General features: G+C 56.8%; 3 protein-coding genes across 6 annotated transcripts; 1 reads left to right on the top strand and 2 right to left on the bottom strand.

The window, feature by feature from the left end:
- Positions 1-78: 78 nt before the first annotated feature.
- Positions 79-1,620, bottom strand: Ndufaf3 (NADH:ubiquinone oxidoreductase complex assembly factor 3). Its single transcript, XM_052187252.1, has 5 exons — positions 1,058-1,620; positions 780-975; positions 584-650; positions 398-498; positions 79-314 (listed from the first exon to the last, which is right to left on the bottom strand). The coding sequence occupies exons 1-5, from the start codon at positions 1,132-1,134 to the stop codon at positions 198-200; spliced, it is 558 nt and encodes a 185-aa protein (XP_052043212.1). The 5' UTR covers positions 1,135-1,620; the 3' UTR covers positions 79-197.
- Positions 1,621-1,724: 104 nt separating this feature from the next.
- Positions 1,725-6,914, top strand: Dalrd3 (DALR anticodon binding domain containing 3). 4 transcript variants are annotated; one of them, XM_052187242.1, is made up of 12 exons: positions 1,728-2,383; positions 2,682-2,810; positions 4,312-4,607; positions 4,726-4,976; positions 5,053-5,132; positions 5,206-5,334; positions 5,593-5,666; positions 5,760-5,821; positions 5,911-5,993; positions 6,079-6,255; positions 6,336-6,446; positions 6,543-6,914. In XM_052187242.1, exons 2-12 carry the CDS (start codon positions 2,805-2,807, stop codon positions 6,741-6,743), a joined length of 1,470 nt encoding a protein of 489 aa, XP_052043202.1. In that variant the 5' UTR covers positions 1,728-2,383; positions 2,682-2,804; the 3' UTR covers positions 6,744-6,914. The 4 variants fall into 4 exon arrangements, with proteins under 4 accessions (XP_052043203.1, XP_052043202.1, XP_052043201.1 ...); XM_052187241.1 differs by lacking the exons at positions 1,728-2,383; positions 2,682-2,810 and adding an exon at positions 4,035-4,235 and having other exon boundaries at positions 6,543-6,611; positions 6,692-6,914; XM_052187243.1 differs by lacking the exon at positions 2,682-2,810 and having other exon boundaries at positions 1,725-2,383; positions 4,784-4,976.
- Positions 6,915-7,013: 99 nt separating this feature from the next.
- Wdr6 (WD repeat domain 6) lies at positions 7,014-13,043 on the bottom strand. Its single transcript, XM_052187231.1, has 6 exons — positions 12,778-13,043; positions 8,235-10,716; positions 8,034-8,129; positions 7,832-7,948; positions 7,625-7,743; positions 7,014-7,548 (listed from the first exon to the last, which is right to left on the bottom strand). The coding sequence occupies exons 1-6, from the start codon at positions 12,944-12,946 to the stop codon at positions 7,085-7,087; spliced, it is 3,447 nt and encodes a 1,148-aa protein (XP_052043191.1). The 5' UTR covers positions 12,947-13,043; the 3' UTR covers positions 7,014-7,084.
- Positions 13,044-13,051: the final 8 nt, after the last annotated feature.

Genomic DNA, 13,051 nt, shown 5'->3' with positions numbered 1-13,051 from the left:
ACCAGGGATCCTCCACTGTCTGGGTGAAAACCCTTAATCCCCATTCCCCTCCATCAGCAGCCAAACCCACAACACAACTAATATAAGAGGCATATAAATTATCCTGGGTAAACATGGTATGCCAAAAGACAGACAGAGTAAGAAAGCAAGCACTGGGGAACCATCCATGCACAGTGCCCTCGACAGTTGCTGATGTTTCATTCTGAGGCTTGACCCAAAGAAGTGAGTGCAGTCTCTCCAGGCGGGGGGATGAGGGCAGCTCCTGTCACTCGACCTTCATGGCACAGGAAGTTGTAAGTGGCACAGGCATTTGGCTGCAGTGAGAACATCGTGAGGATTAGCATGCCTGGCCTAAGCAGGCCTGAACTAGATAGAACTGTCATGTCTGAAGACCTACCGTGTCCTGAACCTCCACAGCAATCCCCCGCTGCCTCATGGCCTGGAGTACTTGAGAGTGCAGCCGCTCAGTCTTGTTTCCGGTGCCGACCACGACAATCTCTAAGAAAGGTGGGGACAACCAAACGCTGAGGGTCTGGTACAGAAGGTGGTCACTTAGGACCCAGTGCTATCCACTGCCGCATACCTATCCTAGGTTCCAGCATCCAGAAAAGGGAGAAGCTCTCTTCAGTGATATCCTGATGACATCCCACCTGTATGGTAGCAGAGGCCATTCAACACGTCAACTTATACAGCCTTAACTCAGGGGCAACAACACGAAGCTAAATTTGCTAGGAGGGAGTGGATTTTGGCGCTAAGTTTTAATGTAGGGGAAGGCTCACGTTCCACTGGACCACCGTCTGCGGGAGCAGCGCGCAAGGGCCAAACACGCGGTTTCCGCTGATGGTGAAACCTCTGCTGCTGTAGCTGTCGATGTATATGGCCTGAGGGAACTCGTTTTGCAGCAGAGAGATGCGCGTCCGCTGGTATAACTCATCGTCCGCAGGAGAGAGGCGGTGTCCCCGCCGCGGGTTCCTCCTGCGGAGGACTAAAGTCAGGAGCTCATGGCCAGGCCTGAAAGGTCCGAGGCCATGTCAGAGGCTGGACAGGGAGTGCTCACCACAGCCGATCGACGTGCCGACAGAGCGGCGCGGGTCGCGTTCGGTAAAGGCAGCGAAATCCTAGAGCAGTGGCCATGGCTGCAATGGCGCGGAGTGACCCGGTCGTTGGGGCAGAGTCGCCTGTCTCAAAGCGGCCACAGCGCCCCCTGCGTCCCGGAGGGCACCGCGCACCTTGGCCGGCACAGTGGGCCAATACGGAGCCTGTCTCCCCAAGCGGGGTGTCAGCACCTGTCGCCCGGCCGCCCCAGGCCTCCAGCGACAGTCCCTGAGGAGGAGGGGGGGAAACACCTGCCAGTGCGGGCGCCCTCGGGGTATTGTTTAGGCCGCCGCCAAGGCCTGTTCCTGGGACTCTCAGCCATTATTCGGGCTCCCGGGGACCAGGGCGGGGCAGCTGCGCACCTGGTCCAGTTATGAACACCTGGCCAGGGTGTGGTGCCAGCCTCCAGGCCCCTAATCCCAGGCTTTGGAGAGTCGGGCTCCGAGGGCGGGGCGCATGGCTAAGGTTTCCCTGGCTAGTCTCGAAATCGCTGCTTTCCCCAACCGTCACCCGCGCGACCGTTGGCGACGGCGCAGCGCTCCGGGAGAGGCGTGGCCGAGCGTGGATTGGCTTCCCGGCAGCGCGAGGGGGTGTGGCCAGATGGTTTCTCCTTAAAATGGCTCCAAGTCTGGGGACAGCTAGAGCCAGCGGAAGGGCAAGCCACGGCTGTGCTGGAGTAGCTCTTCGGGTGGGACTGACTGGGCCAGACCGGAGCAGACGTGAAGTAGACAGCGCCCGGAGCACCACCCGGTCCTCGCGCGCCCTGCGTGCGCGTACCGAGAGTCTCCCTCCCCCTGTCTTGAGCTGAGTCTAGGGCCTACTGGCGCATGAGTCCTTGGCGTCCCGCGGCGTGGGCATCTCTGCGCACCGGTTCTGCCCTGGCAGAAGGAACTTTGTCGCGTTCTCTATCCGCTGGACTAGACGGGTGGGATGCTCGACACAATTGGGGCTTGGCTGTGGGGTTCTTGCAGGGCAGGTTGCAATGGGTTTTTGCGGGGAGGCTGTCCTGCTATGTGGGCCAGTTTGGCCCCTGGCACTTCGTGAGCTGGCAGAGTCACCGGACAAAGGGTCCTAAGCTTTGGGGTGTCTCAGAAGTGGACACACGGTTTACTTCCTCTCGGGTCCCACGAGATCGCTTCCCTCTTGACGGATTCCGAAGCCCGCCCGGTACAAGTGGCTCCTGCTTGGGACTCACAGGGCTAATCCTGCCCTTCTGATCTAATCCGGATCAGGATCAGGACCTCGTCCAGGGGGATGCCCCACCTTCTCCTATTGTTCTGGGGCCCAGGTGAGCGGCTCATTCTCACTAGACTGGTTTAAAACACCTACTCCTTCCTAGTCAGACCACTGGGAAGGGATGGGCGGGCTCCGGTTTGGCCTCAGGGCGAGTGACCTGGGAGCAAGAGCCCTCCTCCAACGGCTGGACAGCGGGCAACGGAATCCCAAAAGCAGCTGTTGTCTCCAGAGCATTCCAGCTGCACTTGGATTTCGTTCCCTGCTCTCCTGCCTGAGCAGCGCCCTGGCCCAGATAAGGTGGTCTCTATCCTCAGAAACACTACTGGGCCATTCTGATCTCCATCTCTCAGGTGCAACCCCAGACTTGATGGTGGCAGGCAGAGACGACGAAAAGAGCTCGGGCTGATGGCCCTCTCTGGAATCCCTGGAGAACTCTGACGAGGGAGGTCCTGGGTCCTCTCTGTAGGGCCGCAATGGCGGTGAGTCCCACAGGGCCGCCCAGCCCGCAGCTCGCTAAAGATAGCTCTTCACTTCCTGGGGAAAAACCACCCCAACCGTCTTCATGGAGGGAGAGTAGCTAAAATCACCAACTTGCTGTTGGGTCCCAACCCTGCTAGCAGCTGAACCCACAGCATGGAAAGTGCTTTGGAATGACACGATCACTCCCGTTGAGTGGGCACCTAAAAAGCCATCGGGAATGTCGTGTCCGCCCAGTGCTCTTTCGGCACCTCCCAAACAGGGCCTCACAGCCCTGGCCTTCCCGAACTTTTTCCTGTCACCAGATTTCACTCCTCTCCAGAGCAAAGTTCACCAGTTGGATTCATTCATCACTGGGGGAAGTGCAGTTTTACTTTACTTTGAAACGAAAGCGTTTGGACAGAGAAAAGCTTGCCTGCCGCGTGCATGCTCTACCTGAGATCTCTGCTTATTTGGAGCTTCTCATGATCACATTTAAACTGTCTTAAATGGGCCAGTTGCCTAAAGAACCAAAGGTGCTGGTAACACCAGTTTAAAGGAAAAACATTAAAGGCTGGTAATTCTAGAAATTATGATGACTCTGATTCCACAGGTATCAAGATGGGCAATTCTCTCAGATTGGGCTTTTACTGAGAATAAAGACATCCCATACCGCAGCCGCGGAAATGCCTGCCAATAATCAGAACACAAAGTTTGTTTTGTTACATTACTTTTTCCAGTAGGCAGTAAAGGGTCTTTAATGGAAGACAGGAGTGGTGGCACACGCCTTTAATCCCAGTACTCAGGTGGCAGAGGCAGGTGGATCTCTGAGTTCAAGGCCTTTCTGATCCACAAAGAGAATTCCAATCTCGGCTATACAGTGAAACCTTATCTCAAAAAACAAGAAAGTGTCATTAATGAGACAGTCTTATTCCTTTGACATTTCGTCTCGTGCGTCTGACCTTTAATTTGTTTAAATGGGGCAAAAAAGAAAAAAAAAACCCACAAAGATGTGAAGCTTTGGTGGCAAAGTGTCTTGCCTGGTAACAACGATCCGTTATGAAAATAATTCAGAGTGACGATTTTTTAAAAAAGGAAAAATGGACCCTCAGATTTGGGGGCTAGGGTTCATGAAGAGCCATGGGGAGGGAGAGCTAAAGGCGCGGGTAGAATGTACGCTCACTTGGCATGCTCCAGCGCTCGGGTCCCCGCCCACGACAGGCGGACCTCCCGGAAGCTCTAGGGATAACTTACTTCCTGTTCCACTTACTCTTCCGGTCGCCATGGCGACCGGGCGCCTTGGGGTTGGGGAAACGCTGGAGGCCCTTAATGCAGCCATAGGGCCTGGTAGCCCTGTGTGGTTTAAGGAAACGCACGCCCGGCACCTTCGTATCCGAGACTTCTTGGCACCGCGCAGCGCGCTACAGGCGCGCTTCGGGGACGGGCAGGTGGGTGCGCGCCTGTCGGGCATGTCTAGCCGGATACACGCAACTCCGGTCCACTTACACACACATCTGCCTGCAGGTGCCAGAGTGCGTGTTCCGTGCGGTCTCCTGCCTGCAGGGTCCGGGAGTGGCCCCTGTACTGCGCTGCGCGCCGACACCCGCGGGCTTATCGCTCCAACTTCAGCGGCCCGCAGTCTTCGAACGCGTACTCGGTGCCCTGGCCTCCTATGCTACCCCCGCCAAACCTCCCTCACCGGGCCCGCGAGTTGTCTTACACTGCCCAGCACTGCGCTGCAATCCGGGTACGCTCCGATTGAGCCAGCTGCGTGCCGTGCTCGTGGCCGACCTCCTAGGACGGGTGCTGCGAGCTCATGGGTGAGTGAGTGTTCGAGGCTATAATGGCAAAAGACCGAAGCTTTGGGGACAGAAAAGATGGGAGTCGTGGTTATCTAAGCCTGGTTCGCAGACTGAGACAGCCTCTCTTGCTTTGCAGAGTACGTGTGTGCTCAGTGCCCCCTGTGCTGGACCCTCACATGTCAACTTTCCTCCAGAAACTTCGGGTGGAATGGCCCACTGCCTCGACCAGCAGCACCTCGACCGAAACCCTGAGGACCTGTGTTCTTGCGAGCCTTAATGGTTCTGAGGAGACACTGCCCCCTGGCGTCCTAGGCCGACTGTGTCTGAAGGAACTGGCCGAACAGAGACATGCTGCTGGCTATGACCCCAGCATAGACCACTGTTTAGGTAGGGCAAAAGCCAGAACACGGGTCGGGTCGTCTCTCTGCCCTGCCAAGCACTTCAGCACCTCTGTTTTCTGTAGTGACTGAAGATCTGCTCTCTGTGCTGTCTGAACTGCAGGAAGCTGTGCGCCATTGGCCAGAGGGTGGCCACCCAGGCCCGGTTAGTGGTGGTCTTGACCTCTGCCCAAACTGGACTTGTGCATCTTTGTAGTAACCGGCCCATCTCTACTCAGGTTAGGGGTCCAGATGCTGGTGTCGATGACTGCATAGTTATGCATGTGGTGAGCTGTGAGGAGGCATTCCAGCAACAAAAGCTGGATCTGCTTTGGCAGAAGTTGGATGACCAGGCTCCTCACAAGCAGGTTGGTTACCTACCAAAGACAAGCCACCTTCAACCTCAGAGAGACTGTAAGACCATTTAGAAACTGATGTGACCTTAGGGGCCCCATGCAGCAGGTGCAAATGTCCTGTGACTGTGTAGTTGTATGAAAAAGTGTGACAGTGTCTTGAGGAGAGGTACTAAGTAAGGCTGGTGGGTACAGATCGGGAAAGCAACTGATGAAGTTCCTGGAGGCAGGAGAGTGGTGCCGGCTGGGCTGAGCCCTTCCAATCTTTCACAGAAGCACGTGGTGTGTGGCCCAGTGAAAGTAGCTGGTGTAGCCCCCAGCCAGATGTCTGCCCCCGAGTACCACAGGTAAGTTTGGAAGGGATGCCACCCACAGCCAGGAATGGTGGAGATGTGGGTACAGCTCTCACTGGGACCTTCCTTACTGGCTTTCCTTTCTAGGCTCAGACATGCACAGGTGTGTGAGGCCTCATCCCTTAAGCATGGCGGAGACCTGGCACAAGGTATTCCCAGGAGACGCTGCGTGTCATGTGCACCTCCACCCTGTGTGCTTCGTCTTCAGACACTGACCAGCCTACATCTCTCACCCCAGACCCCGCCTGGACTGAGACCTTCGATATCCTCTCTGTGGCCACCATCAAATTTGAGATGCTAAGCACAGCCCCACAGAACCAGGTAAGCCTGGGAGCCTCCCCTCTCCAGGGCTGCAGATGCAGTGTGCGGAGCCCGTGCCCTCTGCAGCCATGCCCCCATTCCCCAGCTCCTCCTAGCCCACAGCGCCAGCTCCACAAAGGGCACAAAGAGTGGGACTTTTGTCATGTACAACTGTGCCCGCCTTGCCACACTCTTCGAGGGTTACAAACATGGAATGGAACAAGGTCTGTATCCCGCTTTTCCGAGTGTGAACAGTCTGGATTTCTCATTACTCCATGATGAGGTGAGTGTCCTGTCCGTCCTGATAAACGCCTACAAGCAAAAGGCTTGGACCTGTCTCCCTAGCACCCCTGTCTCCCACAGGGGGAGTGGCTGCTGATTTTCAACAGTGTCCTTCCGTTCCTGGACCTGCTGGGCCAGACTGTGAGCCTGGCCAGCAGCCCAGGGCACCACATCCCTGTTCGCACGGAGCTGGTAAGGCACAGAGGACACTACACACGCTATTCTTTATTCTGGGTTGTGACACAAGAAAACAAGACAACAGCTCAACGATTCAACGTCTGTCTCTAGGTGTGCAAGTTCCTAGTGCAGCTCAGCATGGATTTCAGCTCCTACTACAACCGAGTACACATTCTAGGGGTAAGCATTCAGCAAGGGAGGGTCTGTGGCCAAGGGTGGGGACACGGGAATGAGGATGTGCCTGGTTGCTTTTCTTTCAGGAACCTCGGCCACACCTCTTTGGTCAGATGTTTGCTCGCCTACAGCTTTTGAGGGCAGTGCGTGAGGTGTTCCACACAGGCTTGGCTATGCTGGGCCTCCCTCCGCTGAGCCACATCTAAGGACCCAATAACTGGGAATGTTTATAAAAGCATCAACTGGGGAAAAGACAAAACCTCACAGATGTTGGGCACTTAAAGTCGGAATAAATACAGTTTCATCCTATTGTGGAGAGTGAGGCATGTTCTTGGTCCACCTAGCAACACCCTACTGGAATACTTCCAAGGACCTGTGGTACCGCCCCACCTCTTCACACACACCGAGCAGGACACAAGACAGCCGATCCCTGCTCTGCTGTCTGTGTCAGGCCCGTGCTCACCCCTCCATGGGATAACTCAGTCATACCAGTTGTAAACCTCAAGTCCCTGACCTGCCAGAGCACAGCGGTGGCCAAACTCAGGGCTCACAGGCCAGCAGTCCATGTCAGCCACGTCAGGCACATGGTACACAGTGCTATTCATGAAGGTGGGCTCCCCACATCCCAGACGCCAGAAGGTCAGCCGTTGGTCTATGGAGGCCGAGACCATCAGCTTGGGACTGAGGATCCTGACACCTGTCACGTGGGCGGCATGTGCGCAGGGGACAGAATATTCCTCTAGGACACATAACTGGGGTACCAACTCAGCCTCCCCGTCAGCCTCTTCTTGTTCTGGCATCTTCACAGCAAGCGTGAAGACATGCAGGGAACCATCCTCACTGCCACTGGCCACAAGATGGTTACCCTCGGGGGTAGGCAGAGTGTGCAGACTATTGACCCCACAGCTGTGGGCCTGGACGGTCAAGCCAGGGGTGCCCATCTCTGGAGGAAGAGAGTGGCTGTCAGGCTCCTGCTTTCATCATGTGTGAGAGGTGATGAGGGGTGTCAGGGTACTTACGGTAGGGAAGCCCAGGGTGTGCTGGGAGCTCCAGGGTAGTTGAGCCTCGGTCCATGGCGGTGGTGAGATCCCAGAAGGCTAGGCTGCCGTCTGTAGCTGCACTGCACAGGATCAGCCTTCTGGAAGGCAGGAGAGGGCATCGGCTCAGGAAAAGGGACGCAAGGACAAGAGGAGCCCTTACCCGACCCAGGGAGGACCGCCTCTCACCGACGCTGGTCAGGTGCCTCGTGTGTGAAGGAATGGACTTTGAGGACACACCGCTTATGGTGGAAAGTCTCAGCAAGGAGATGCAGAATGCGCCCAGAGTCCTGCAGAAGAAAGAGCCTGGGGACGAGGAGAGGGATGGGCAGCTCAGAGGCCGTCCTGGTGAGCCACACCCTTTGTCTCCTCCTCCGCCCTAGGAGCTTACCTCACTGCTCCGTCACTACAGGCGGCAGCCACAAGGGGGCCGGGCCCGAGGCCAGGCCTGTCGGAGTCAAGCTCACAAATAGCAAGAGACATGTACCTGCAGGGAGGACGAGACCAACAAGGGGCCTGCAGTCAGGCCACAGGGAGTTCAGAGCTCCCCTAACGACCCCACGCCACACCCACGCCAGGGAGGCCGCAGTACCTGGTCTCAGGGTCCACCTTGATCATCCGGTGCCGGTTGCGCTGCCGGTCCCAGTACTCATCTAGCCGGTGGGACGAAAGGTGCAAGATGTGGCACGCCAGGCGGCTGGGGGTGCTGGCGTCAGGAGTGACCATGATGCTGAAGCAGTGTATCTCGGCTCGACCCCCTGCAGACACTACCTGAGCGGTGAGCCCTGGCCTAGTGTCCTGTGGGCCACCTGGGGTGCCAACATCCCACACTGCCAGGGCTCGCACAGAGGAGATGTGGTTACAGACCGAGGTGAGGGCGTGGGCGGAGCCTGTGGTGGTAGGAAGTGCTAGGACACAGACAGTAGTGTCCTCACTGCCTGTTATCACGATGTCAATCAGACCGGGCCCCTCACTGCCAGGCTCCAGGGAGTCAGGATTCTCCAAGTTGGGGACCTCAAATTCAGGGCCCAGGGTCACGGTGCCCACCCGCTTCACACATGTGATTTCACGGCCATGCAGACCCTCTCGGAGAATCACGTTTGGCCGAATGCAGCCACCCAGAGCCCGATAGAGCATGACCTCACCATCCTTAAGGTAGGCAAAGGCCATGGCTGCCTCAGTATCCGAGAAGGCCCAGGAGCGGTGCCCCCCACCACAGCTGACGATATGCAGCTTCTCATGGCACCGGGGGCTCCACACTACAAACTCATTGGCATGGAAACCCAAGATGATCATGCTTCCATCGGACACCATCCGAAGCCCAGCTACCCAGTTCATGCCTCGACAGGCTTTCTGCCTTAGGACTGGCTGGAGGTGGCCGCCATGTACAAAGAGCTGGTAGTAGGAGCCATCGCGCCCTGTGCTGTACACATAGCCACCGTGGCAGGTAACAGAGGTCACACCCTGTTTCCCATGCAGAGCATGGAGGGTTGAGACCGGGCCTATTCCTGTCACAACCTTCTCAGACCCAGTGCTGCCACTACCAGCGCCAGGGGCCTCAGCTGCAGTAATAGCCTTGCCTCCAGCCCCAGGTTTTTTGAACAGACATGGTCTGACAGGGAATAGCAGCACAGAGCCACGGCGGTCCCCACAGACAAGGAAGTCACCCGGGGGTAAGAAAGCACTGCATGTGTGCCATCTTTGCTTGCTTTGGGGAAGAAGGTACCGGCAACGTTCCTTGACAAATATAGCTTTGCCAGTGGGTGCAGCGGAGATCTCCAGGCAGGCTACTACCCCACCAGGGCCTGATGCTAACAAAAGAAGCTCCTCGTACCCACGAAGGGCCCAACTCAGGCTGTGGACCTTCCCCGGGAACAGGTGCAGGTCCACAGCAGCGGTGGGGGTGTTGATGGGGACAACCTTGACAAGACCTTCCCCATTGGCCAAGGCACAGAGCCCGAAGCCCTCGGGCCCGGGAGCTGCCTCCAGCAAGCAGTAGGACTGGAAGCGATTGTCCTCCAGCAGCTGCTCCCAGCACTTGACCTCCAGGTCATAGAGGTACAGGGACCCTACATCAGTCACTGCCAGTACTCGCCAGGAACCAGCTAGAGTCACAGCCTTGAGGGCACCTGGCCGGCTAGGGGATTTGAAGCACAGAGAGGAGACGCCCAAGCCTGGGTACCCGCGGCTTGCCAGGTGCCAGAGCCGGATGCCCGAGTCGTCTCCCCCAGTGATTACCCAGGTTTGCCTCTCGTGAGTAGCTATGGCCCGGATCCCTCGGCCCCGGTGGCCCCGAAAGGCTTGAAGGATCTCACCTTCGTGGCTCCACAGCAAGCAGACACAGTCCTCTCCTGCACTGATAAGATAATTCTCTAAGAGCTTCACCTGCCACACACGGGCACTATGTCCAAAGCAGTGGCCAACATTCTGAACCCGACCCCCAGGCACCCGGAGGTCCCCCACTTTCCAGATACGAACACTCCGATCTTCCGAAGCAGTGGCCAGCAGGCCCTTGCTTTCCAGGTAGGACATGCTAAAGATGACACCCGCGTGTCCACTAACCCGCCGGTCAGGCGCCACCGGTTTCTTGTCTGTTAAAGCAGTTGCTGGATACCAGATCAGGAGCTCGTTGGAAATGCCACCTGCTACTATGGTCAGCTCCTTCCAGGTGTCTCCAATCAGGCAGGCTGAGGAGAGGGTGCACCTGTCTGTGCAGGGGACATCCTGTAGCATGCACCCTATCACTGGGTCATACAGTACCACCGAGTTGTGGCCCAAGGCCAAGGCTACGTTACCCTCAAGCCAGCGCACATCCCAGATCCAGTCAGACATGTTCCACAGGTCAGAGCGCCAGAGCTCTCGAAGGTGGCTTTGACCCCAGCTTACTTTCACAATTCTGAGGCCCTTGCTCCCAAACACAGCTATCATGGCCTCAGAGTCCAGGTCTCCTTTGGGCTCTGGTCGCACTCGGAAGCCATGGATGAGGAAGTGACCAAGCAGGTTCTGGATTCGTTTCACCATGCGGAGATGCCCACCAAAGTCCAAGCTGTACACCAGTGCATCAGGCCCCTCACCTAGACAGAGGCAGAGAGCCACATGAGGATGGCGTGCCTAACCCTAGGACGCAGCAGATGAGCTGGCCGGCTACTCCTTAGCAATAGGTTCAGAATGTACCAGGACCCAGAATCCTACTACCCCTCCCCTCAGCTGGACCTCTATTACAGATGCACACTCCTCTTAGTCTCTTGGTTTAAGGCTCTCTCTGAGAGCCCAGGTTTGCCTTGAATTCAAGATCCTCTTGCCTCAGCCTCGCATCTGCTGGGACGGTAGCAGTGTGCCGTCACACCTGGCTATCCATCACCCTTGATGACAGCCACCGGGATTCCCTCTGATGCACAGCATTCTTCCATTCAGATGGGAAATCTGCTCTAGTCCAACTTCTCAGCTTCGTCTGCCTCTTTATGCATCTTCCTGATTCTCCTCCCCCGGGGGGAAAGGCTGTGTCAACCTTTCCACCCCTCAGCCTATCATCAGCATCCCGCAGCAGTCTAATCCCTGTGCCTAGTCAGAGGCGGATGTGTGTGTGTGTGTGTGTGTGTGTATGTGTGTGTGTGTGCAACGCGCGCACAAAAGTAGCCCACACTTTGCAGACAGGGGTGAGGCTTGCATTCTGGCCCCACCCAGCTGTGAGACTATCCCTTGTATGAGACTGAGACTGGGCAGGAGAGATGAGGTGTCCTTATTAAGAACCTGGACAGCATTTAACGCAGCAGAAACAAAGCTAACAGCCAGGCGGTGGTGGCGCACGCCTGTAATCCCAGCACTCTAGGAAGCAGAGGCAGGTGGATTTCTGAGTTCGAGGCCAGCCTGGTCTACAGAGTGAGTTCCAGGACAGCCAGGGCTACACAGAGAAACCCTGTCTTGAAAAACCCTCCATCTGCTCTAGTCCAAATTCTCAGCTTCCTCTGCCTCTATATGCGTCTTCCTGATTCTCCCTCCCCCCTAGGGAAAAGACTGTGTCAATCAAAAAAAAAAAAAAAAACCAAAAAAATAAAAAAGAAAGAAAGAAAGAAAGAAACGAAGTTAATATCTTCTTGGTTAGGCACATTCCTAACTTAAGCTCAGAGGAGCTTGTCCAGGGCCTCCCTCTATACAGATTCACATACTTCCTGGGGAGTCTCTTACACGGCATACATGTGTATAGAACCCACAGACCCAGATCAACACAGACATTTTCCAGAATGGGGCTCTCAGCTCCTTTTTGGTCATCTTGCAGCCATTTCCCACGATCTCATCCTCCCCAGACCTGTCAGAGTTCCTAGTTACCAGCCTCTGCCCATCCCCAGCCCTTCCCCTCCCCCAACACCCTTATCAACTCTAGAGTATACCCTCCCCACAAGGCAAACATACAACCCTGCTGGCGCTAATAATGGCTGACCCAAGGCCTAATTGTCAGTGGCAAGGGCCCCTGTAAAACCCAACACCACCCTCGCCAATGGCTCCGTACCAGGCAGGCCATACTGCTCATCCAGGACACTCGGCACCTCAGATCCACCTCAGACCTTTACAACCTGTCACTGGGGCATGCGATTACTAACCCAGTTAGCTCAGAACCCCAACCTTCTCAAGAGGAACCTCAGCCCCAGCCTCTCTGGATACTGCTCTACTCAGAAAGCAAATTTTTGGCCCCCTCATCTTTGGGGGCGGAGCTTCACCCTCCCCAGAAGCCACACCCCTGCCACACCCCCTGAGGCTGCTCTTTTTTTTTTTCCTCTCCAGAGGTTTGGATCATCTGCGTTCACCTACAGGTGCAACGCCCCTCCCCCACCATGGAACGACGACGTCCCCCACACCTCCCCGCGTCTCTGTCCACCCTTTCCACGCTGCATTTTTATGAAGAGCTGCCACTGCTAGGACAGACTTTTGTCTTCCGAGCCCCGCCCTCCTCCCGCTGGCCTATGTTTCCCGCCACCTCCGAACCTGCCTTATCCCGCCCCACCTCACCCCACCCGCCGCCAGTCCCCAGCCCGCGCCCATCCCCCTCCTCGGGCATCCCTTTGTCCGGTGCGACCCCCGCCCCAGGGGAGAGCCTAGTTCTTCGCCCGCTAGCACGACTAGAGCCAACCAAGCCTCACCCGCCAGCAGCCTGTCCCCAACGCACTCCAGACCCGTGACCGGGAGGAGTATGAGCTCGGAGGTCGCCCGCGGCCAGACATAGTCCTCGAAAGCGTCCATGATGTTCCCCAAGCTGTGGAAGCGGCCACGGACAAGGGAGCTAGCTGCGTTCTCGCGAGAACCGGCCATCGTCGGGAGAGCCGTGCTGCAGAGCTCCGGAGCCCTTAGCTACAGGTAGCAAAGCCCTGGCGCTGGGCTGCGGACGTCCAATGACGACCCTGTCCCCCCCCACGC

Source organism: Apodemus sylvaticus, chromosome 7 (genome assembly GCF_947179515.1).
Source record: "Apodemus sylvaticus chromosome 7, mApoSyl1.1, whole genome shotgun sequence".
NCBI lineage: Eukaryota > Metazoa > Chordata > Mammalia > Rodentia > Muridae > Apodemus > Apodemus sylvaticus.
The sequence above is the reverse complement of the archived record's forward strand: the minus strand, read 5'-3'. Positions and strand labels throughout refer to the sequence as shown.

Excerpts from the sequence above, each read along its gene's own strand:
- Ndufaf3 (XM_052187252.1), bottom strand. The coding sequence starts at position 1,134 with ATGGCCACTGCTCTAGGATTTCGCTGCCTTTACCGAACGCGACCCGCG. Across the intron at positions 976-1,057 it reads CGGCACGTCGATCGGCTGTG|GAGGAACCCGCGGCGGGGAC; the intron begins GTGAGCACTCCC and ends AGTCCTCCGCAG. Across the intron at positions 651-779 it reads AGACGGTGGTCCAGTGGAAC|GTGGGATGTCATCAGGATAT; the intron begins GTGAGCCTTCCC and ends GCTACCATACAG.
- Dalrd3 (XM_052187240.1), top strand. The coding sequence starts at position 4,071 with ATGGCGACCGGGCGCCTTGGGGTTGGGGAAACGCTGGAGGCCCTTAAT. Across the intron at positions 4,236-4,311 it reads CGCGCTTCGGGGACGGGCAG|GTGCCAGAGTGCGTGTTCCG; the intron begins GTGGGTGCGCGC and ends ATCTGCCTGCAG. Across the intron at positions 5,133-5,205 it reads AGGGTGGCCACCCAGGCCCG|GTTAGGGGTCCAGATGCTGG; the intron begins GTTAGTGGTGGT and ends ATCTCTACTCAG.
- Wdr6 (XM_052187231.1), bottom strand. The coding sequence starts at position 12,946 with ATGGCCGGTTCTCGCGAGAACGCAGCTAGCTCCCTTGTCCGTGGCCGC. Across the intron at positions 8,130-8,234 it reads AAGGTGGACCCTGAGACCAG|GTACATGTCTCTTGCTATTT; the intron begins GTACTGCGGCCT and ends TCCTCCCTGCAG. Across the intron at positions 7,549-7,624 it reads ACACCCTGGGCTTCCCTACC|AGATGGGCACCCCTGGCTTG; the intron begins GTAAGTACCCTG and ends CTCTTCCTCCAG.